A 24,735-nucleotide genomic window follows, 5' to 3' on the forward strand; every position below is an offset into this window, starting at 1 on the left:
GTATTTACAGTAAGATATACGGTATGGTGGTTTCGGTAAGGTATACCGTACCCACCCCTAACTAGTATCGCTAATAAACCACAATTAGAAAACTAAAAATAAGATTTAAAAAAATCTGTAGTAATTAAAAATAACTCAACAATTGAAATTTGAGTGGGTCCCACCTAATTCCGAGACCTTATCCGTCGCCTAAATTGGAAAAGGAAAAGAGAAAAGGGAAAATGAAAGGAGAAAAAGGGAAAAGGGTTTCCATGGAAAAGCAGAGCATCACAGCAACGCCATTTATATTAACCCTTACCCTTTCATGGCCGTAAGGCCCCTCCAATTCTTCGTCTCGCTCTCGCGCCACCACCCTCATATCTCCCTCCTCCACAATATTCACCACTACCACAACCACCAACCTCCGCCGCCACAGCATCAGAAATTAACCACCTCCGTCAGCCGCCGCTCCCTGCTCGATACCATGTCGCAGAAGATCGGGAAAGCGATTAGGCGGCCTGGAGCCCCCTCGAAGGCGCGTGTATACTCTGACGTCAATGTTATCCGCCCTAAGGAGTATTGGGACTACGAGGCGCTAACTGTTCAATGGGGGTAATTGATTGGGATGCTCGATTCATTTTTTTTCTCTTTCGAATTTGTTTGTTTTGACCTTTATTGATTCCTTTTTGGCTTCGATTGGTTGCGGCAGGGAGCAGGATGATTACGAGGTGGTGAGGAAGGTTGGAAGGGGGAAATATAGCGAGGTTTTTGAGGGTATTCATGTAACCAATAACGAGAAATGCGTCATCAAAATCCTCAAACCTGTTAAGAAGAAGAAGGTCTCGTAATTTTTGCATATTCTGATTATTTAATTGTTTTTCGTGATAGTTTCATGCCTGGAAAATATTAAGTTTTTGTGTTTCTTAGGTGCTATGAACAATAAGACATAATTTTCAAATTCAAGCTGCGACCTGTTTTTGAGAGTACCAACTGTGACAATTCTCCAGCTATCTGCTAAAATAATCAGTTTATGCTGTAGTTATATGATTGTGTCATGCTTTTAGCTTTATGGTGTGAAGTTAACTAGGTTCTGGGCAGAAAAATTGCCATTCGTTGTACCATATCTTACCTTTGCATTATTGCTTGTTGAGAATTGGGGAATATGGTTGATGAATGATTGTTCTAAAACAAAGAGGGTGAAGAGAGAATGGTTGTGGAATGATTGTCCTTAAACAAAGAGGAGAATTGAGAATGTTTATATTTCTGAACACTCTAACTCAATCAAGTAGAGTAATTGACTAGAAATTTCCTGGAGACCATGGGTCTGAATATCCTTGTAGTATCACTTAATTAGGAAAGAAGTCATTATCCATGTCCTTGGGATTCACGTCTTTTTTGGCTAAGCATAAGCATCAGATAGAGAGACTTTAAGTTTTGGTTTTTGCTTTTTCTGCATTGGAGGTAATTGACAGTAAGACTAAGGAAAAGCTGAGAAGAGAATTGGAAAAGATAAATGCTAGAAATGGAGGAGAATTCCCAAGAACTAAGAAGAGATAATGACTTTCGAAGCAGAAAAAAATGCAAAGTGGAACAAGTCTTGTCACTTTAACACCTATTCTGGTTGTATTATGAAGCAAGTTTAAATTAGGAGATTGTTTAATATACTTTTCTTTGTTGGTAGTTGGTACTGCTTTTGTAACTGGTTTAGGATCTCATGAATCATGATCGATAGTACCTATTTCTGCAGATCAAGAGAGAGATTAAGATTTTGCAGAATCTCTGTGGAGGGCCAAATATTGTGAAATTGCTTGATATTGTAAGAGATCAGCAATCAAAGACCCCCAGTCTTATATTTGAGCATGTGAACAATACAGACTTCAAAGTGCTGTATCCCACACTTTCAGACTTTGATATTAGATATTACATATATGAACTTTTGAAGGTAAGTCTCTTCTTTTATCTGCATTTACAGTTCGAATAATCTTTGGAGATTGAATGTTTGAATTATTGTTCTTCAAATTCCTGATCCTTATAATCTTCTTGTTCTTTTTTTTAGTCTCTTCATGTATTGATTACTCTAGGGATTCACTTGGCATGTGCTATTCTATCATTTTCCCATCACCAATTTGATTTTTTTGTGCACATTTTCTATAATCTGTTGACGGACAGTGATGCTAAATGGATCCAGTCCCAAAATTAGATATTATATATGGATGCCCATAACCATGACTCCTGTCCTTCCAACTTGAACCTGGAGAATACTCCCTCCGTCCCAAGCAATAGTGTTAATAGAGTGTGACATGGGTTTTAATCAAAATGGTTGAGTGCATTGTGAGTGGAGAAAGGTTCAACCTTAAAGCAGTGTTAGCAATAATTAATAAATGCATTGTGGGTGGAGAAGTGGTGGGCTATTTGTTAGAAAGTGTAAATAAGTTGATATATTGAGGATAAGATGTTGTGGGGTAATGTATTTGTGAAAAGAGACTATTTTTTGTGGACATCCAAAATGGCAATATGCAACTATTATTTAGGGATGGATATAACATAATTTTAACTATAGCTGGTCTGATTTGCTTTAATTTGTTGCATGCATTTAACCGTTTACTAGAATTATATGGATTAAGTTCAAGGACTCAATTATTTTTTGGCGGTGAGAAGAAAAATTGACAAGCAATGAAAGATATTGTAATTTCCATAGGCTTTACTCTTTATTATGTGGTAGCAACACTGGCAGCAATAATATTTACAAGTGTGGCTCCAGATCTAGATTCTGGCAAACGTGTGACTGTGAATTCTTGGACTTGAATACAATAAGCTTGTTAATTTAGTTGACTGTTTTGCTTCTTTGATATTAAAATGAGCATGTGCTTGGTTAAATGAATTAGTTACCTGCACGGCTGCACTCACCTTATCCTGTGCCTTTCTTGCTGTGATAGAATGATATATTCTGAATTCCTGATGGAGGGTCTGAAGCTTTTTCCACTGATATACAGGCTTTAGACTATTGCCATTCTCAAGGTATCATGCATCGGGATGTGAAGCCCCACAATGTCATGATAGATCACGAGCAGCGTAAACTCCGCCTTATTGACTGGGGACTTGCTGAGTTCTACCATCCAGGGAAAGAGTATAATGTTCGTGTTGCTTCCAGGTTTGCCATCATTCTTCACGTCTGCTTTACTAATGATCTTGTCTTATTTTTGTTCTATATAGTATATACTCTATTAAATAAACTGTACTTCCCTTTTCTTAAATTTCTATTGCTTTGTCGAAAGAATAGTATCTAATTTGATATCTGTGTTTCTGATAGGCTCTGGTTTAGTAGTGGAAGAGAATCACAATGTATAATTTATAAATACGGAGTACCACTTCACTAATGAAATCCATATACTTACAATTTAAATATTCTTTTAGGCATTAACTTAGTATAAATAATTTTTATTAATGGTCTTAATGGTTGTGATTTCATAAACTCCATTTTACTTCTTTCTATTCTGACATACTAAATCATGCTTCTGATTGCTAAAAATTTGTACTCGGTAAACTTATTAAGCAATATGCATGATGTGGTGTCACTAAAGCTCTGTGACTTCAGATCAGCCAACTATATAAGAGCTGGCATTTTTTTTTGTTCTTACGTGCAGTCACAGGTTACTGGGTCATGCAAACGATAGAACAGATGCATAAAGATCTGCTTTGATAACAAATAGAATGATGAATTATCTTGACCTAGACAGGGAGTTATAATTCTGAAAGAATGACAAGTTTGCTCAATGAGAATTCAATTTTAATTCTGTAAGTCCAGTTTTAGGAGAAATAATAGAGATTTTAGGTTTAGTTGAAGTGATAAAATGACAAGTGTAAAATGGACTCTTAAAATGTTGGACAGGTATTCTCAAACTCTTATATTTTGAGATGCATTTATTTTCCTGATCACTTACATGATTAATAAGCCTTATCATTGTGATAATATGATAATTTAATATTAATTGGAACAATTATTATAGAATATATTTGGTCAAAACCCAAAAACTTGAAATCATTAGATGCATTGAAATAGGTGGAAAATAATGGTGTTTCTGTAACTTGATTTCAAGTGAATATATTTAATTAGGCAGAGGCCTCAATACTCAGACTCTTGTCACTCTTCTCCAAGATCTCAGTTCAGTTGCAATATTTAATTGTTGAAAGTTGGTTACAGTTTCATGGTCACGAGTACATGCTTTTGTTTCATTATATTGCTTCTAGCTGTTTTTAATGTGTATGTATACATATTTAAACTTTTTTGCCACATGCACAGATATTTTAAAGGCCCTGAACTTCTGGTTGATTTGCAAGATTATGATTACTCCTTGGACTTATGGAGCTTGGGCTGTATGTTTGCTGGAATGGTATGCTCTTTTTTTAATCTGCCTCTTGTAAGATTTAAACTCCTATTCATCCACATATGTGCTAGTCAATAATTAGGGTATACTATTGGAAAAACATATAAATTGGTAAAAAAAAAGTTAATAATGCTAACCCCTCTATATGTTTTTAAATCAGATGAGAAGAATCAGACTGGTTCCTTCTCTTTTCTAATATAGACTATGATCACATCTATTGCAAATAGCATCTTAATATCTGTCCTAGCTGTTCTTCTTGAAGCCACAAATGAGGGACTTTTATCTGATTTATTGTGATAGATGGTGGATGAAATTTGGGAATATGAATTGTCACACCTAAAATAAATGGAGTATAAAAAGTTTATTTCTGTAATGATGCTTATATGGTGTACAGATATTCCGCAAGGAGCCTTTCTTCTATGGGCATGACAATTATGATCAACTGGTCAAGATCGCAAAGGTATGTTGAAAGATAACTTTCTAAAATCTACTTTTACTTGTGCTCATTTTTTCTTTCAGACAGTTGTTCACATGCCAGAGATTGGAATGTATCCTAAGTTTTAGCAATTAATTCTCAACTTCTGTTGAATTAGATTATTTCCTTCTAGGTTTAATTGCATCATTTAGTATAAATACATAATAAGTTTATGCTTATGACAAATAGTTTTGGAAGTGGATGATTAACATGCAAGCAGATTCATTACTGGTTTCATGTAAATAGTTTGAAATTTTTCTACTACCTAGTAAAGCATTGAATCTTGATCAAATGACAGGTTTTGGGTACGGATGAGTTGAATGCCTATTTGAACAAGTACCGCTTGGAATTAGACCAAAATCTTGCTGCTCTTGTTGGAAGGTGAAATATATGAGATTTTGCACTTGCTGATTTTTAGTGGAAGTTTAGAAAATAATACTGATTTTCTTGTGCCAATCTAGGCATAGTAGAAAGCCATGGACAAAATTCATCAATGGTGATAATCAACATTTGGCTGCTCCTGATGTAAGCAGTTATCCATTTGGCTACCAAGAACCTAATTTCCATTTAACTAAGTTTGTGATATAATGTTTGACTGAAATTATTCTTTGATCATCTGAAGGCAATTGATTTTGTTGACAAATTGTTGCGATATGATCATCAAGAAAGGCCAACTGCAAAGGAAGCAATGGTACCTTCTTTTTTCACTCAGACTGTTTTCCAACTTCTAATGAAACAGTGAATTATTCTTTCTATTTGCAGATTTCAAGATTTTGGAAATAATATTTGTCCTTAAAAAACAATTTATCCAATATAACTCCATCTGACTGATGGTTGTAATCTTGTACAGGCCCATCCTTATTTCAACCCAATAAGGAACTCAGAAAGCCGCAGAAGTCGTGGCCATTAGGATTTGAAGGACGTTTCAAACTCGAGGTGCCTATTTATTCTTGTTTCTCTTGTAAACTTGTACTGGTCATTCGAGTTGAGTAGCTCTGCATGCCGTGCTTACCATCTGATTCATCCACAAGTTTGACGGGCATCAGCGCTTTGTGTGGTTTATGGGATAGATTTTTTCATGGTTGATTTTGCTTGAAAAATGAAGCAGAAGTTGTGTTTCGCTTTGGCATTGATTACCTTCTAAATTCATCGTTGTTGAACTGTTTTCTGTACTGAGATATGCTAATTGTTTTCACAATTTTAATCCTATATACGTTCATCGCCTTTCGTTCAGGCATAGTTTTCCAGACAGTAACATTTTTACTGACCAAGTATGACAATTCATCTCACCTCCTATATCTGACTATTATAATCGTACCACCTCTCAAGTCTCTCTTCTCTTTCTTGCTCTTCCCCTCTTTCTTCTATTGCTGTCACCAAAAAGAGGAAGCTGTCGAGCTCATTATAAGAAACCAATCCCAATGCAAGATAGAGTTCCCTTTTTTTGCTTTCTTCAAAATTGAAGTAGATCACTTATCATATGAATAAAGATTATTCTATCATATCATATAAATAAGAAAGCTCTAGCTGTTATGTTACCAGTGCTTCAATTTACAAACTCTATACTCAATATGAACTAAACTTAGTTAACAATTAATCAACTCATTTAGCAAAACTCATCTTGCTTTATCTTATATTGTATCCTACTATTATTATGGAGAAGCGAACGCCACCAAAGGGATATATTAAACCCCATTTTAATCTCTGGTTTGGACTCTTATTATCGCAAGATTTGGGAATTTACATCCATGATGAATTTTGACATAATTATACCAAAAAACGCGGTAATGCCTTAGCAATCTTTTTTACCCAACTCAAAATTTCATACTGTTAAGAATACATCTAAAACAACTACAGATACACAATGGCTGGCTATAAAAAAATCCTTAGGCCAATTACAGTTGCAGATACACACCAAACCTACCTTCTACTATGCCAAGGATAAAAGCCGACAAGCATTTTCTTGTGCCAATAAGCTCCTCAAGTGTCGAAAAATGATTAGCCAGTCACTCTCTCCATTCTGTTGCATCTGGATGACACGTAACATCTTAAGGAAAACCAAGGAGCAAAACTTACAAATGATAGTTACTGAACACTTCCCTCTTAGTTTAGAGAGGAGTAGCCCGATTACTTGGATGGGTTACGCCTTGTTCTAGACTCCTGTACGAATTCTAGCTGCTATTCTCCTTACTTGATAGATCCTTGTTTAAGCAGAGGATCTTGAGAAGACCGTTTTCACTTTGTTACTGTGATTTCTTCGCCGTTTGATTTTGCAACATCATCCGTACAGCCACTTTCATTGCCTCTGTTTCTTCCACGCTGGTAGAAGCACGGCTTTCAGATGTATCTGAGCTACTATTCTCACCTTGTCTGTCTTTGTTTGACCATAGTCTCGTGAAGATCTTCTTTACCTTCTTTGAAGTGGCTTTATCAGCATTCGATTTAGCATCATTTACTATGACGCCACTATCTCCTTTATTTTCTAGCCTGAGAGAGGCGAGCTCCGCTTTCAAATCCTTAAGCTCCTCAGACGTCTGGTCCCCTTCCCAATCTTCATCCGAATTGGTAGTTGCAGATCTGGAGCTCCCACAAGATCCTCGTGGAAGCATAGCTTTTACAGAGCCAGGAAGTTCAGGAGCGTTGTTCCCAACAGCTGCTGTTGCTCTGGTTTGCTCGAGGAAAAGAACTTGCACAACCACCCGCAACGGAAGCCTCTCATTTTGTACAGCGTGCGCACATGCATCTGCCGAAAGCTTCCTGCAGTCCATCAACCGACAAATTCTCTTTTTCTCACTCTTCGTCAACGCTGGGTGTTCCTGCAGAAAATATGATAGTCAATCAGTGAAATTCAAGTTCATCTTTATATAGTACTTCAGTGAGAAGGACTTTATGGTTATGATCAACTTGAAGATGGAATAAGAGTGGGGAATTTTGATATATGGAATGAACAGACAAACCTTGAGGTACATGTCAATAGCACGGTAAATCCCATCATGACTCGATCTTGGAAAGGTCGAGACCATTTCAGCCAGATCGATAAATTTGGACAGAGGCAACGAGACATCTCTAGCTGCTTCAGCCAAATAACCATCAACCAATTTAGCCACCTTAGCCTTGGAAGCATCGGAAATAAATCCAGGACATATCTCCCTGAACTCACTATCGTCGGGACTACCAGTCTGGATGCTATCTTCTTGCATCACGAATTGCTCAACCAACCCATGTACGACATCTATGTTACAACGGGCTGTTTCACCAGTTGAGGAGCGAATAATTAGATCAGCAACAGTTACCTCATCAAGCTGTTGAGAGATTTTTAGCATAAGCATCCTTCTCCCCAACTCATAGCAATCTAACATTATGGATGCATGTAATAATTTCAGCAGAAAATCGTAAGGTACGGAACCTTTCTCATTTGGCAGCAAAGATGTGATTGTATCGACCAAGTAACGGTACTTCAGGCAATCACTTTCCTGTAAGGTGCTTTTGCTAAAAATAGGAAGCCTTTTCAAAGCATACGACTTCAATGATTCACCTACAACATCTGCAGACATGTTTCCTTTGGCAACTATTGCTGTAATAACCTTCTTGTATAAATCGATTTGAAGGTCACACAGGTCCTGCGCCCACCAGTCGTTTGGCACTGTTTGTAGTTTCTTCACACCGTTCCATTTTTCTTCATGCTCGTTCTCAGATACAAGCTTGTTATGGTTATAAGTGTATGACCAGTCTACCTTTGAAGGATCAGTGCAAACTTTGGTGGCAATAGAGTCTAGGCAGTGGTTGACAATCTTTAATTCTTCCGACCAAGGAAGAAAAGAATTTGTCGTTCGAAGTACAGTTATGGAGTCTTTCCAACTCCGGAAAATGCTAGAAGTGAGGAAAACGTCAATCTTGTATGTAAGATTTCCTTTCTCAACAGTCTCATACATTTCCAGGTACTCAGCTGCACAACGGGCTGCTACGACGTTGTAAGCATTGAGTGTCACTACCATCCCATAACAGAACTTAGCACATACTTCAAATGCTGCAGGTCCACCCGGAATATCATGGATGTCAATTTCGTCGTTGTTGTCAGTACCCGCACTGGTGACGAGCTTCTGGAGCTGAGAACTCTTGGAGAGGAGAGGAAACTAAAACAAAATGCAGCCCCATTAGTAACTGGCCAAAGAGCTAGACCAATTAATACAGTGAACAGGATTGAAATGAAAACACAACATTGGCTTTTAAGCAATCAGAACTCTAGCAATTCTCAGGAATAGAAAGTACAAATCAAGGTTATTTAACAGGAGCAGTCACTTAGACTAAATTGAGACAACTTGAGTCTTTTGGAAAAATATTGATTAAATCACAGCCTCCTCGAATTGAGCATACCTTATGAACATAAAACTTGACATCTCCAACATTAACAACCAAGTCAGTAGCCAACTCTGTCGCTACATACCTGAAAGATAAACAGGGTTAGTCAAATTTGTACATTTTACAGTTACACCATGTTGCATACCCTCAACTCACTGAAGCAAGCAAAACCAACAGCTAGAAAAAATGAAGTCCTATCCTATTCTGAAGTATCTGTCATTTTAATAGCTAAATCCAAAAATCTACTTCTTGCTGAAAGGCTCGTATGACTAGTGAACATCTATAATAAATAATCATAGGCTGCTTAATCAAAGAACGACCATCTTTGACCTATAGTTTATGCAAGAGTATACTCTATTACTCTCTCCATATCGGAAAATGGTTAAATTGATGAATACAAAATACTCGGCCAATTTTGAGCCGAACACAGTTTACCTGGCTGGCTTGTCCTACTAATGCTGGAATGCAAATATACAAAGAAAGAATGGTAAATATGATTTGAACTAGCACAGCAGTCTTGTTAGCATGGAATCTATATAATAGTTCGGATGCAAATTAGAGCAGAGACCAGTACACATACATGGTGAAAGTAAACTCGGGGCAGCAATACTTATATGAAAAACAAGAATCTGTTTCAAACTTAACATTTACACAGCTGCTAGCAAGGATTTGATGAGAGACATAGCTAACCTTATAGTGTCTCCGTCGGTCTGAAACTGGTCAGGCTTTGATCCAAGTTTCATAAACTTCATTTTGCAGGTAAAGTGTACTCTAACCTTCAAAATACTGATCCCTTGCCTCCTATAGTTAAACCAGCAATCCCCAATTCAATAACGCAAACCGAAGCAAATTGCAGTTGTTGAAAGGGCAATTCCAGGAACCAGCAACCGCAGCACTTTTTGAGAACTTAAGAGGAGGGATCAAGTAAAAGGGGACTAATGCCACGTGACGAAACAATGTGATGATGCAAGAGAGCTTGATATTTTGATGAGAAGAAGGCCCGAATAAGGGAATCAATAGTTTGCTTGGCTGCAGTGGCAAAGGCCGAGAGTAGAAAAAGTTTACGACAGGATAGAGCGAACAAAAATGACCAATAAGTAAAGAAGATGCTCAATATACTCTTGTCAAATACTGCAAACATCCCACGTGCTCAAAACACTTGATACCATCAACCTTCCTCATTAGCTATCAATCGCCATTACTAATCAAGGAACAAAACCACAGGTCCACTTTCACAAATCAAGATCAAGAATCCACGTTACTCGACAACACTTTTTGGATCAATGAAGACCGGAGAGACCTATCAAAACCAAACATGATCTTGTTATGAGAAAATAAGCACTGCCAAACTCTGCAGACAAATGGAATCCAGCTAGTTTTTGGAAGATAGCGTAAGCATATCAATGGTTAAAAACAAGCCAACACCAACACCAACATACACTAAAAGCAACTGATAAATTCCCCCAAATTAAGCATCAAATCCAATATACCACACTATCAAATGCAAAGAAATCAACTAAATCCCAAAAATCAAGAACTCAACCCAAGAAAAATGGTAGTAAATCATGAAAGCACACAAAAAATGAATCTTTAACCAGACCCACAATCAGTAACCATGTGAAACCAAAAAAGAACCAACTCTCACACCCTATACTTGCATCAATCAATCCACTAAGATCAAAGAAAGCTCAAACACTCAACCAACCTATCACACCAGAAAAGGAAGAAGCAAGTGGAAAAAACACTACTTTACACAAGCACTACAACTTTAGGAAACGAAGAAGGCAACAAAGGAAAGCAGAAAACCAAACCATGGAAAAAAAAGATGTGTTGTCGCTAATGTTTGACAGCCACCATAGCAACACCGTGTATTCACAAAAAAGCCACTTCTTCTGAGAATGTTTTCACTTTGCAGAGTCTCTCACAGCACCACCGCCCCACCACCAAGACTCGCTTTTTTCCTCCCCTTCCTACGCCTTTTTATACTACATGAATCAAATTATTACTACTACCACCATTTTCCCTTAACGTTTAGTTGCATAAAACTGAATAAAGTTGAGATAACACATAAGATTAATTAAATAAGTGCATAAATCAAACAAACAAGATAAAGACTTGATTTTTATTTTTCAAGCTTTGTTTAATCTTAAGTAATTCGGTGTAAGTCCACGGCGTGGGGCGGCGGCTTATTGAGATTTGTAGCCAATGGAGGCTTCTCGGTCTTCAATAAATTCCAATGGAATGACAGTTCGATAACTTAATTCGTATTTAAATAGTAGTAAAGGATTAATTGATAACTAATTCAGGCACTAAATGTTGCTTTTCATTCTTAAAATGCAAAATGAAAACAAATTGATATATTCTCTTTGGATACTTATTAACCACCCAAAATATCTAGCAAGTTCCATATGAGATTATCACATGATACATGAGATTGACTTTGTTACCAAATTGCATCAATTTTAGTTTAGTTTATTGAAATATGGTTTGTTAATTTTAATTTTTAATTGAGAATTCTCACCGGTCTTTTCAAAGTTTGATCAAAATGTGGAAGAAAGTGTCATGGTTTCATGGAAAACTGTTGCCACACTAATTGACTATATATATATATATATATATATATATATATATTTTATTTTCTGATTGGAAATTCGTCGAACATTATCTATCAACTTTTGTAATATGGCATCCAAGTTCCAACGCTGTGAAATAAATTGGAGTAAATTATGGGTTTTGATTAAGAAAAATGTGGCCCAAACATCATAAATTGAAATACAATAATCAAAGAAATGGTATGGAGTCACATGGGACACTACTAATGATGCTTACTTTGGGGTTAAGAGTTCAATTACACCTGATTTGCTTTATTTACTTGATTAGTTCATTTTAGTATACTGTAGTAGTTAAAATTGATTATTCACGATAAGCTTCACAAACAACTTTTATTGATAAGATTTTAAAGTGGTAGCTAATTTTATGTATGATAGTCTAGAAGATAATTATTTAATTCAATGATATTTTCAAAACCATAGTTAATAAATTTTTTGAAGATTTGTGTTTTCTAAAATTGCAAATGAAAATAATTTAATATGGGAAGATGGTTTGTTAATTGACTTTATAATTGATCAGCTCACAATTTGATATGTTTAGCCAAATGAATTAGTTTGAAGTAAAAACTAAATTTATTAGTTTGAAGTCAAAATTAAATGAATAAATATCACTATCTTAATAATCTCATATTTTCGTAGTTCTAGTGTTTTACTGAAAGCCTTTTATATTTATTTTCTGCTTGGGATTTCGTCGAACATTGTCTTTGTCTTATATTTAAAATAATGGCCTCCCACAATGTGAAATACACTTTTATGAACAATTAAATAATTAAATTGGAGTGAGTAAAAGGGTCTTGATGAAGAAAATTGTTGCCCAAATATCATAGATTGAAATAAGAGAAATTTCTATATAAATGAATGGTGTGGAGTCACATGGGTGATGGGCCACTAAATGATGCTTATTTTGGAGTTAGAATTCTATTAGACCTAAATTGCTTCTATTAGTATAGATGTGCTTGATTAGTTGATGTTAGTAAACAATTCTCATTCATGATAAGCTTCACAAAACAACTTTTCGAGATAAGATTTTTAAGCGGTGTAGCAAATTTTATGAATTTCTATAATCTAGAAGTTGGATAACTATCTAGTTTGATAGGATAGATAATTCTTTTTTTTTTAAATATTTGTTCGTATTATGTTTTGTTTATAGTATATGTTAGATAGAGTTGGTTGATGTTTAATCCCTCTGTTCCATAGCAATAGAGACATTCCATTTTGCACACTTATTTTGAAAAAATAATTATAAATAGTTAAAGTGGAGAAAAAATAAAGTAAGAGAAAGAATAATGTAGAGAATAGTCTTATCTATAATATTCTCTCTCTTACTATACTTTTTCTCCACTTTAACTATTTATAATTATTTTTTCAAAACGAGTACGTAAAATGTGCCTCTATTACTATGGAACGGAGGAAGTATATCTTTAACTATCACTATTAATAGTACAGTACAATTTAGCTCGAATGATCAATTTTAATAAACTAGCGAAAATATATCTCTACATTTTTATCTTTTGAACAATCCAATTTGATAAAATGAAATAAAGATGATCTCCTATTTCACCTGTAATGGGCAAATTGTGTCTACATTCCTGTTCTTTTATCCAAACTGCCTTTATTCTTCAAACATCACATGCCTTGCCCACCTCATTCCTCTACTCCCAATGTAACCAGAAATATACAGTATATTAAAAAAAATAGTGATATTTAGCACGACCATATCCTCGTCCTATCCAACATAGTAATAATTGCATGATTAAATTACGTAAAAATGAATGTTTAGTTTATTAATTTATTTATTTACTTGAAGTGCGAATGGTGCATAAATCAAAATTAAAATTTTAATATATTATCAGAATTAATAACGTCAATAATAATTTTTAGATATTAGAAATAAAATAATTTGCTCCAAGCATCTGATGATGCATGGATCGGAGCAAATTCGAAAAACAATTTTAATAGAGTGAACTTAAAAAATGGTCCCTGGACTATGAGTTTATCTCGAAAATGGTTCCTGGACTTTAAAAATATCACCAGTAGTCCCTGGACTAAGGTTTAATATAAAAAACGGTCCTTTTGCACTATTTCGAGACGAAAATGCCCTTTTGAGGGGTTTTGGGGGTTTGGACAATTTGGTCTTTTTATACTTTTAACATTTTAAATCTGATATTATTTTAGTTATGTATTAAATTTGATATTATTTCAAAATTATCATTCTTCTTCCCTTTTGTCATCCTTCACTTTGTTTCTTTATTTCAATATTATATTTAATTTATAAAATTAAATTTTAAATTTTGGTTTTTAAATATCAATAAAAATTTTTAATTAAAACTATTAATGCATGGACACTATAAATATTGATTAAAACGATTATTTTTTTATTTAATATAATATTCAGCTAAATTGAAGAAGTACACAAAAATAATATTAATCATGATGGAAAAATATGAGCTATTCTATTTAGCTTTCGTTCGGTTGTTATAATTGCTTGTGATTGAATATTATGAAGTTGACTAAAAATTTTATATAAGAGTATTTTTGTTGAAATTTTCTAGTCATTTTGATTGTTTTCAAATTAATAAACAAAAATTATATTAGTCTTACATTAGATGCATATTTATTTCAGAATAAATCGTGTTATATGATCTATTTATGATTAAAGCTATTAAATATTGATTAAAACTAAGGCGTTGGCATATCTTATTGATTAAATATTAGACACTATCAAATATTGATTATGACTATTATTTTTTGTTATTTAATAATTTTTATAATTAAAATATTTTATTGATATTTAAAAACTGAAATTTAAAAATTTAATTTTATAAAATTAAATCTAATATTAAAATAAAGAAACAAAGTAGAGATGACAAGAGGGAAGAAGAATGATAATTTTGAAATAATATCAGATATAGTACATAACTGAAATAATATCAGATTTAAAATGTTAAAAGTGTAAAAAGACCAAATCGCCCAAACCCTCCAAAACCCCTCAAAAGGGCATTTTCGTCTCGAAACAGTGCAAAAGGACTGTTTTTGATATTAACCCTTAGTCCAGGGACTACTGGTGATATTTTCAAAGTCCAAGGACCATTTTCAAGATAAACCCATAATTTAGGGACCATTTTTAAAATTCACTCATTTTAATAAATTAAAAAAGTCTTGAAAATCTTAGGATGACACTCTCAACTTATAATTCTTAGATACCAACGTTCATAACGGGGAGATATATATTCTCAAGCATCGACACATCATTGTAAAATGTTAGATGCAATATAAGATCAGTGGTAGACAAGAATTTAATGGTCGTGTGGATACTTACAAGACCCTACATGATCTTTACTGTATTTTGTATCTATATAGTATCTACACAATTCTTCAGACTGCTAGAGCCTGTTCGAATTTAATGTCATCAACATTTTAAATTCATAATTCATACTTTGACCTAACACTTTATTATGTATGCATATACTATTATTTCATGAAAATCTACTATCCTTTTCGTGTGCACAACAAGTATTATTCCAATTCATTTGTTTTCATCCATAAAATATGATTCTCGCAACTTGAGCCACCCTTCGCAATTGGACCGTCATGTCTCCATGTATTTTAATAAATTTATGTCCCTCCACTTTATACTATATAAGTAAATGTTAAAAACGGGACCTATAAATAGGAATGTCAATCTAGTCCGAAACTCATGAGTCGATCCGAATTATCCGGTAAAATCATAGGGTTAGGGCCAAAAAATCGCAACCCATATTCAAAAGCGGGCTACACGGGCAGACGGGCTACTGGCCCGGATGGATTGCGGGTTAGCCTACGGGTTGAGCATTTAATATGAAAATATAATTAAAATTTTGAATTATATACTTATATGAAGTATATTTGGTAATATCAATATTAAATACTGATATAAAGAAGTAATTATGAAATGCATGATTTCCATTTAATTGTAGTCAGATTCATGTGTGCTATTAACTAAACGATATATTTATCTATTTTGTTTCAATTTTCAATTGCTATTATTTTCTTTCTCTTGATCACTTAGATAATACTCACTCCGTCCCAAGATAAGTGACTTGCATTCCTTTTTGGGGTGTCCCAATATAAGTGACCTATTTCTATTTTTAGCAAAAAGTCATCTTTATTATTTTATTCTCCACCTACTTTATTCTCCCTTCTCTCCTCTACTTTTCCCTCTCACATACTTTACTCTCTCCACTTTAACTTATTTAAATACCATTCCTTAAATCTCATGCCCAAAAGAAGTAAGTAGGTCACTTATCTTGGGACGGAGGGAGTACTTTACTATTTGCGACAATCTGCTTTTTAATAATTTAGAATATTGGATTGGATAGAAATTAGTAACATATAAGATTACTATTGGCCCGAATAGCCCGTAGGTTAGCTCGAAACCCGAACATTTAGGGTTAGGGCCGAAAATTTATAACCCGAAAAATTCACAGTCCGAATAACCCGCACCCAAATAGCCCGACAACCCGAGTGGATTGGCCCGACCTGAGCGGGTTAACCCAATTGACATCCCTACCTATAAGTGAATTCATAAAAAACTGATTTATAATTGGCTGGGTCGATCCAATAACTAATTTATCATTGTATATATATTAAATCGATCGTATCATTAGCAATTTGATTAGCATGTTGGACTATCCCGGAAATTGAACATTTAGAGTTAGGATTAAAATGTTTTAACTGATCGATAAAATTTTAGTTCGATTAGCCCATAATATGTGTATGCACATACAGTGTGTGTGCGCTATGTGTAAACAATGTGTGAATTTTAAATATCCATTCTTGATATAAATTTCAAATTGAAAATTTGAGTGAATTTGGAATCGTGATTCAAATTTGAATCCAAATATTTTTTGGTACCAAACACAAAATTTAGAATTAAAGACTCAATTCAAATTTAACATCAATTCTATGGTACCAAACGGGTCCAAAAAAATTTGCTTAGCAATTATAAACTCAAAAACCAAAATGTCTAACTCAAATCTAATCGAACTTGGTAGATTTTATTGTTGGATTTTTGGAATCAGATTCGATTTTGGTCATGCATAGTCGGTTAGTAGCTACTAGCTAGTGAAAAAAGGTTCAGAATGCATCATCTTCACACACAAACAAAAGGAATTAGGAAAGAAATGAAAATGTAAAATATAACACACTTACAATTAGTAAGCCTCACGAAACACATGAATTGGCCATTGCTGGTTAAGAATTACTAGTATACAGTACTAGTATATATTGAAATTCATATATGATCCATCATTATTGAGACATACAAACTGTCTAATAGTCTGAAAAATGCTTAACACGACCAATTTCATGTTCAATGAGAGTCTTAATTTGTGGCACTCGGATTTTTGGTGATAGGCAGGTTTCCATCATAGCTGCACTGCGGTAGACCTTGATTTCTCAAGAGCCTAGGCCCCGTTGGCACACCTGTAGTTTTCGGGCGAATATCCTGCAAAGAAATACGTCCATCGTCCATGAAAAGTATGCAACATTCGATGTGCACATGTTTTAAGAAAATATTGTTGGTAGATGCTAGTGGGACAAATTGCTAGAAAGACATTAAGTTTAGTCAATTTTTGGTCAATCTCAGCAACTTTTAAAAATAGACTATTATTTTCAGTGTATACTAGTAGTATGGCACCTGATCGAAAATAGCAATCGGAATTGCAAGGGTGGCGACAGCGTTAGGAGCGTCCACAATCCCCGAGATCCTTCCTTCGCACGGGCAGCACGACAGTAGAAGGTAGACCTGCTCTTTAGAGTATCCGAATCGGGAGAGATAATCAATGGCGTTGAGCACAGCGCGCTTGTAAGCAACGGAAGCATCAAGGTAGTGCTGCCTCCCGCTCTCGTCCACACTTATCCCCTCAAACACCAGCCATTCCGAGAATCTCGGCTCCACGGGACCTATCTCGAATATCGGATTCACATGCAATGCAGTTGGCCCCATCGGAGTTAAGTACTTTTTCATCCCATCCCTTATGATTTCACACCTAACACCATGAAACAGTTAAAACAGAGCTTTTTTTTTTTTGGTGTGTATGAAAAGATGAAAAAATAAGCTTACTTGAGCTCAAGAAAGCCACTCATCTCAATGGCGCCACAGAATGCTACTTCTCCATCTCCTTGTGAGAAATGCATGTCCCCGGTGCTTAGATTCGCGCCCTCCACGAATACAGGGAGGTACACCTTCGAACCTCTGCTCAGATTTTTTATGTCGCAGTTTCCTCCGTTTTCTCTTCCCGGAATCGTCCTCGCTGCCTCTCTTGCTATTCTTTCCCACTCCGGACTCCCTTCCTCGATCTACAAGTAACGCAACATATATGATTGCAAATTGTCCGTGCGTTCTCTTTAGTTGCAAATTTGTCGTAAGAAAATGTGAAGTAAAAATTCAGTGGTCCAGACATATTGAAGAAAAAAAGAAATTTCTGAATTTCTTTCCATATAAATATTTATATTCACTAAATGTCCGTTCTCAAATTTGTTAAATTAACTATATAATTTTCTGGCTCCGCTCCTGCTAGATGGCATTGTGTACCTTGCCAAGAACACATCCGGTTGTGGATGGAAGGTTTGCAAGGGGACGCGAATGCAAAACCTCACACAGTTTGAAGGAGTGGAGGCCAGTTTCTTCGAGTTTTCTCTCCCTCTCGTTCCATATATTCAGCAATTCCATTGAAGGTGCAGTTCCGACTATACCGGGGTGTGTCAAACCCGGAAATCTTACACCTGAATAGTCCATATTAGTTAGTGTTTGCAACTTTCATGAGGTGCAAGTAATGAAATATGCATATTACCTGGAATATGAGGAGAGTAGGCATATATTCCTTCAAAATACCATATAGCTTTGGTTGCACAAGGGAAGTGGTCTGTGAGAAATCCTCCACCATTCTCCCTGTCGAAAATCGCAGTGAAACCCCATTCATCTCCTGGTAGAGGCCCCAAGTTGCATATCTCTACGGCGAGGAGGTCACCGGGCATGGCTGGATCCCCGTCCGCATCCACCACTCTAATTGGTCCACTTAGATAATGAACCTGAGATATATGTGTATGTTACTTGTGTGGCAATAAAAGTTAGTACTTGTGAGAATCCTAATTTGGTTGAGGAATGGAATTAGATTAGAGTCTTGATGCCTCTGTATTAAAATATAGAAGGTCTTCACCATTTAAAATATGTACCGATCTTAAATGATGAGACATTTAATAGCAGACGAATAACTTATTTGGAATAAGTATTGTTTTTGGGGAGTGAGAAAGAGGGGTTAGAGGTAATGGGTAATTAAAGGATGATAGGGGTCAGATCTAGCCTGTTGAATCAGGTATCCGAACCCGTACCCGACCCGACCCGATGCGATATTAGTTGATAGTCTAATGTTTGCATGTACATACACAAAATAGAAGTTGCACTTACAGTTGATAGGTCTAATGTTTTAACATCAATTGCAGAGTTATCATCAGAGATTGCCCCTGCTGTCCAATCCACCATCTCTACCCTAAAAACCACCCCGGTTTCGACCTCTGCGACCGGAGGTATCTCCGGGTGCCACCGGTTGTGAAGTGGCAGCTTCTGCTGGCATGGCTTCTTCTTTAAGTCTATTGGGACTAATAGTTTTGGAGTTGGAGGGGCCATGACTCATTAGGGGGTTGCTTCATTAAGTGTTGTTTGTTCACCTTATCTTATCATTTATGCTTTTGAGGAGAGTTTTTCAACATCAAAAAAAAATCTTGAAACATACTCCATATATTTATGAATAGATAATTAATTTGTTGAATATGACTAGCTGACAAAAGAAGATGCAAATTTTCCGATGGTCCCTAATCCTATAGTTGTCTTCTCCTATTGTCAAATGATGTTGGCAACTTTTGGCAAGATGTATTTATCACTATGCACAGATATGATGGGATGTTCTTGTAATTGTAATTTTCTTAATATTATTATTATTTTCATTATCAATCATATGATGGTAAATTAATGGTAATTATAAAAAGTAATTTAAACGTATGAGTATCGTGTTTTAGGGAGTTGATTAGATTGTGATAGGGTTGAGACTTTTAAGTTGGGGTCGTTTTTACGTTAGTTAATGTCTATGTCAATGTGCTTTGGATTTTTCTTCCTTCTTTTTCTTATTTATGGGTAGGTTTATCTACAAAATACATACATCAATAAAATGCTGAAAAGTTAAGGTGTATTTTGCGAATTTATAAAAGTTATATATGTAATAGTACTTTTTTATAGGTTGGGAACGTAATTAACTCCATCTTAGGGTATATAATATTTATTTTTAGCACTTTAAATTATTATAGGAATTGATGATTAGGATTATAAGTTCATGAATAGAATATACTCCTATAATTTTTCAAATTTAACTCTTATGAATAACATATTTAACAATAGAACATAGAGTGCAACATATTCCACGCAACATAGTTCTAAATGGACAGAATTGCAGAGAAATTTATATTGGCACATTGAATCTACTTCTAATTAAATTCAAAGTTTGTGAATCTCCTTTTGGTCTTAATTAAAAAAAAATGGGAAAGAAGAATCTATAGTGGGATATATAGGAAAGTCCGCCAACAAAAAAATAAATAATTTAAAAATTAATTACAGATATATGAGAAACTCACAATAGAAGGATCTTGAAACTTGACGTCTTCAGCTGTAAACTCTTTAGTGATCCCGCCGCCGCTGAAATCCACCATCTCCACCCTGAAAAGTTCTCCGGCGCGGACCTGCGCCACCGGAGGTATCTCAGGGTGCCACCGGTTGTGCAAAGGCAGTTTTTGCTCCCTTGGCTTCTTCTTCACATCTATAGGCACAACCAATCTAGCACCATGATTACTCATTTTTACTATACTAAATTTCCACCTAAAATCGAATGTTTTGTTTTGGAGAAATAGTAGTCATGCTTAAATCATTGGAATCTTGATTTATTCTTATCACTAGGAAACTTTTGACAATGACTGCCACCATGGAATTTTTAATCTTCTTGAAATGGACCACTAATTCCTTGATTGCACGTCCCTTTGTATACATCTCATAAAATTGATACGACAAAGATAGAAGATTAGCATGACCCTTGATTACGTACATAAATCCTAGGTACTTTTGGCTTAGCTTAAGCAGTTACCTTTCTCGAACAATAGTTATTATAATTGGATTGATAAACTTAAATTTGTCATTGGCTACATAGTAGAGACACTAGCCGAGTTGGGGTTAGGCTGGGCTAAGATATTCAAGGCCCAGTGGAATTTCAGGCTGAGCACTACAATTTTTGGCCCGATGAATTTTTGAGCCGGACCGACCCGGCCTAGTTTGAGGAAAGCCGGATTGAGCTCGGTTCGATGCAGCTCAGTTAGTTATACATTTTCATCGGGGATTCTACTAAATTCAGACTCCTATATTCATAATGTCATGAGATAACTGCCATAGAATAACTATTTTGTATCCCAACTTTGAGTAAAACGTATCAAGTACCAACCTTTAAACCATTTGCAAATTTAAACTCTCCAACATTTTTTCGCAACCCAATATTCAAAACTAATTATTCGAGATATTTATTTCAAAAATAAAAAATATTCGAGATGAAGATTTTGATGTATGGTATATGATTCAATGTTTATTGGTGACTCGTTTAGCAAAATTCATTACTAAACAAGTACTCCCTCCGTCCCATAATAGATGTCACACTTTTCCTTTTAGTTTGTCTTAAAAAAATATCACATTTCATTTTTTGAAAAAAGCTCTCTCTCACATTAATATAAATGTACTATTTTCTCTTTGAACCTAACATACAAAACAACATCACCTAAAATCACGTGTAAATCCTCAAGTGTGCCATTTGTTGTGGGATGAGACGGAAATGAGGGAGTACTAAACGTCATAAAACAAGTATTTCAAATCTAATAACAATAAATCATTTAAATTAGCTCTCATCAATGTGATAGACATGTAAATAGTACAAGACGTTGATGGGTCCAGCCCCATTAAATTACGAAGTACTCCATTGACTATAATGGATAAATTTTATCAAAAGTGACTAAGCATGGATTTGCAAAAGCATTCCCAAATCTTTGCATTTAATTTGTAGGTGGAAAATGGGGATTTTTGCCTATTCATAGGCTCTGTTTCCTTCATTTGAAAAGTCACCAGAAAGAAATCAAAACCAATTTAAGAGCATCCACAGCGGTGTCTCTTATCCGTCTCTTAACTGTCTCATCTCTTCACTATTCATGGGCCCCACTGTACTTTTCACTCCATCTCTTAACTAAGAGATAGCACCTACATCAATCCATCTCTTAACCATCTCATCTCTTAACTATTCATTCAATTTCATTTTTCATTTTTATTTTCAACAAATCCAATTAATAAAAAACACACTTCATTAAATAAAATAAAATTACAATTTAAAATCCTAAAAATAAAAAAATACATAATTAAAATCCTAAAAAAATAAAAACACACATAATTAAAATTCTAAAAAAAATAAAAACACACGTAATTTAAAATACTAGAAATTAAAAACACTTAAAAAACTACTCAGCCGGCGAATCATCCCCCGAAGCCGGTGGCAGTGCACCCGGCTGAAGACCAAGTTGCCTTGCCATCGCCTGCATTCCGAGAACATGATGTTCGTATTGGGTAGGCGTCATCTTGGAAGTGTCAGCCATCGTGGAGAGCATGTATACGGACCACAGGGAAGTGTTCGAGCCCATGCCCGCGCCCGCCTGGCTCGATTCGCCCCGGCTCTTCCCCTTCCCCTTCCCTCTCCCTCTAGCCGCCTTCGCCGCCTTGGTCCCTTGCGGCTGACGTCGTGAACCGGAGGAGGAGCCACCGGCTTCAGTGGGCGTGTCCCCAGCCTCATGTGAGGCGTTGCCTGATCCGCCGCCCTCACTAGACAAGTAGCCACCCCCCGTGTGCTTCGTACGTTTCGAGCTCGAGGACTGGACACCGCCAGCCCACCGATCTTCGTTTCTGACCAGCTGCCAAACATCGATATGTTTGAAATCTTTTTTGACGTCGTCTCTAAAGACGCGCATCGCCGCTCGCAGAATGTCGGCTTCGCTGGCTCCGCTTTGGTAATGCTTCGCTTCACCCCTGTAGACCGCGCAAAACTTTTTGACATCTTTGTCAACCCGGTCCCAATGAGCGGGGAGCATCTTCACGGTGTGGGGGCGACTCCCCCTCGGCTTTGAATCTGTGTTGTAAAGCTCGGTGACCTTCTGCCAAAAGCACAATTTGTTTTGTTGATTCCCGACGATAGGATCGCACGAGACGGTGAGCCAAGAGGTGTATAGAGCCATCGTCTCCTTGGAGCTGTATGGATGATGGCCTAGATCCTCATCCACCTCCTCCTCCACCGGGGTCTCTTCGTCCTCGGTATCGCGGCTGGCGGAGCCTCTACCGCTGCTGAACGGAACGTATTCCGGAATGTGTTCTTCCTGAAAATTCTCCCTAATTTGGGACAATCCCTGCGTTGCCCTCGGAGGGGGGGAGGGACGATAGTATGCATCCAGATCGAAATGTGGAGCTTGGTACGGCGACGGCGTCGTCGAGCCTTTGGTGCCCGGCGTTGACGAACGAGCCAGCGAGTTGTACATGCACCCCCAGTCGCCAAACGCGTTTAAATCGAAGCCGCCGGAGCCGCTGGAGTTTCCATCACCGGACATTTTTAAAGAAATTGGAGAGGGAAAGAGAAGTGAATTGAGAAAAGAATAGATGTGGTGTTTGTAGTGTTTGTGTGTGGAATGGAGAATGAAAGAGAGTAGTGTGTATTTTATAGAATAAGAAAAAAGAAAAAAAAAAATTATTACCGTTGAAAAAATCAGTAATATTACCGTTAATTAAAAAAAAAATTTAAAATCGATTTTTTTTTAAAAAAAAAATTAAAATTAAAATCAGATATTCGACGCCCACTCGCGGGGTCAGCGAGTGGGCGTCACGCACCAACAGCGACGTGCCACGTCGCCCAGCGCGTGGCGAGACCGTCTCGCCAGCTGCCTCGGCGAGACGGGACGCGGGACGGGCTCGGGACGAGACCTGGACGAGATGGACGCCACAGCAGCGTCTCGCCGGCGTCTCGTCTCTCTGAGACGAGACCGGGCTGAATTTGTCAGCCGCTGTGGATGCTCTAAGAGCAGAGCTTCTTCAAAGAAAAATTGCTCTTTGAGTATAGAGTAAGCGAGTGCAAAATTAGCATTACCATGGATGGCTAGGATTCCATGTAAAATAATTCCATCCAGATTATAAGTTGATATTTCACTCATTGTTTTTGGTGTATCATAATATTAACGTTTGTTTGGAAAAAAGGAATGTTAATTATATAGAGATGGTACTTGAAGTTACTCGCTCTTTGATTTTTAAATTTCTCTTTAAAACCCTATCAATATGAATTAACAATATATAATTAGAAATATATATAAATTTACAATATATTTTGGAATTATAATAATTCAGGATTGCAAACATATGATTTGGAAAAGTATGTGAACTTACATGTAATTATTGTGTAATCACCAACGACCGAATACAAGAATAGAGAACTTGGTGAATACACTCTGATTTTTCAAATACTAGTAATATTTAAATGTAAAACAAAAAAATTTATAACTTTATATATCAGATTATAAGTCTTTTGCATTATGTTGGTCATACTTAAGAATACATTATAGAGTTCACTAATATTGGATCTTACTTTTTTCCAATACTTATTTTAAATATGAATGAAAATGAGTTAGAAAAAAAATCAATAAAATGTTATTTCACATTTTTACACATAGTATAATTTTATAATGAAATGTGAATAAAATAAGTTGAAATATTGATGAACCAATGAAATGATATGAAAATTATCAAATAATATTATTAATAAATGTATGTACAATAATTTAA

General features: G+C 35.9%; 3 protein-coding genes across 7 annotated transcripts; 1 reads left to right on the plus strand and 2 right to left on the minus strand.

Annotated features, from left to right (window-relative positions):
* The first annotated feature begins 215 nt into the window (after positions 1-215).
* Positions 216-6,072, plus strand: LOC125213790 (casein kinase II subunit alpha-like). The gene is made up of 10 exons (XM_048114526.2): positions 216-591; positions 689-818; positions 1,727-1,921; positions 2,973-3,130; positions 4,280-4,370; positions 4,759-4,824; positions 5,138-5,220; positions 5,301-5,364; positions 5,462-5,530; positions 5,690-6,072. Exons 1-10 carry the CDS (start codon positions 305-307, stop codon positions 5,747-5,749), a joined length of 1,203 nt encoding a protein of 400 aa, XP_047970483.1. The 5' UTR covers positions 216-304; the 3' UTR covers positions 5,750-6,072.
* A 534-nt stretch (positions 6,073-6,606) lies between these two features.
* Positions 6,607-11,390, minus strand: LOC125213045 (phototropic-responsive NPH3 family protein NPY5-like). 3 transcript variants are annotated; one of them, XM_048113396.2, is made up of 6 exons: positions 11,010-11,390; positions 10,318-10,498; positions 9,889-10,227; positions 9,214-9,283; positions 7,797-8,972; positions 6,607-7,655 (listed from the first exon to the last, which is right to left on the minus strand). In XM_048113396.2, exons 3-6 carry the CDS (start codon positions 9,948-9,950, stop codon positions 7,083-7,085), a joined length of 1,881 nt encoding a protein of 626 aa, XP_047969353.1. In that variant the 5' UTR covers positions 9,951-10,227; positions 10,318-10,498; positions 11,010-11,390; the 3' UTR covers positions 6,607-7,082. The 3 variants fall into 3 exon arrangements, with proteins under 3 accessions (XP_047969353.1, XP_088924196.1, XP_088924197.1); XM_089068070.1 differs by having other exon boundaries at positions 9,889-10,498; XM_089068071.1 differs by lacking the exon at positions 11,010-11,390 and adding an exon at positions 10,904-10,987 and having other exon boundaries at positions 9,889-10,498.
* Positions 11,391-16,958: 5,568 nt separating this feature from the next.
* On the minus strand, positions 16,959-20,736 carry LOC125214856 (uncharacterized). 3 transcript variants are annotated; one of them, XM_048116043.2, is made up of 6 exons: positions 20,472-20,736; positions 18,641-18,878; positions 18,382-18,572; positions 17,911-18,146; positions 17,485-17,836; positions 16,959-17,292 (listed from the first exon to the last, which is right to left on the minus strand). In XM_048116043.2, the coding sequence occupies exons 1-6, from the start codon at positions 20,688-20,690 to the stop codon at positions 17,170-17,172; spliced, it is 1,359 nt and encodes a 452-aa protein (XP_047972000.1). In that variant the 5' UTR covers positions 20,691-20,736; the 3' UTR covers positions 16,959-17,169. The 3 variants fall into 3 exon arrangements, with proteins under 3 accessions (XP_047972000.1, XP_047972001.1, XP_088925386.1); XM_048116044.2 differs by lacking the exon at positions 20,472-20,736 and adding an exon at positions 19,255-19,526; XM_089069260.1 differs by lacking the exon at positions 20,472-20,736 and adding an exon at positions 19,007-19,024.
* Positions 20,737-24,735: the final 3,999 nt, after the last annotated feature.

This window comes from Salvia hispanica, chromosome 3 (assembly GCF_029641045.1).
Source record: "Salvia hispanica isolate PSC_SH4W2 chromosome 3, Shi_PSC_v1, whole genome shotgun sequence".
Classification (NCBI taxonomy): Eukaryota; Viridiplantae; Streptophyta; class Magnoliopsida; order Lamiales; family Lamiaceae; genus Salvia; species Salvia hispanica.

Bases quoted from the DNA above. Each gene is read 5' to 3' on its own strand.
- LOC125213790 (XM_048114526.2), top strand. From the start codon at position 305: ATGGCCGTAAGGCCCCTCCAATTCTTCGTCTCGCTCTCGCGCCACCAC. The intron at 3,131-4,279 runs GTTTGCCATCAT...CCACATGCACAG, and splicing joins AATGTTCGTGTTGCTTCCAG to ATATTTTAAAGGCCCTGAAC. The intron at 5,221-5,300 runs GTGAAATATATG...GTGCCAATCTAG, and splicing joins CTTGCTGCTCTTGTTGGAAG to GCATAGTAGAAAGCCATGGA.
- LOC125213045 (XM_048113396.2), bottom strand. From the start codon at position 9,950: ATGAAGTTTATGAAACTTGGATCAAAGCCTGACCAGTTTCAGACCGAC. The intron at 9,284-9,888 runs GTTAGCTATGTC...TTTATCTTTCAG, and splicing joins ACCGACGGAGACACTATAAG to GTATGTAGCGACAGAGTTGG. The intron at 8,973-9,213 runs GTATGCTCAATT...ATTTTGTTTTAG, and splicing joins TCAAGTTTTATGTTCATAAG to TTTCCTCTCCTCTCCAAGAG.
- LOC125214856 (XM_048116043.2), bottom strand. From the start codon at position 20,690: ATGAGTAATCATGGTGCTAGATTGGTTGTGCCTATAGATGTGAAGAAG. The intron at 17,837-17,910 runs GTAAGCTTATTT...TCATGGTGTTAG, and splicing joins AGTGGCTTTCTTGAGCTCAA to GTGTGAAATCATAAGGGATG. The intron at 17,293-17,484 runs GTGCCATACTAC...ATTTCTTTGCAG, and splicing joins CGATTGCTATTTTCGATCAG to GATATTCGCCCGAAAACTAC.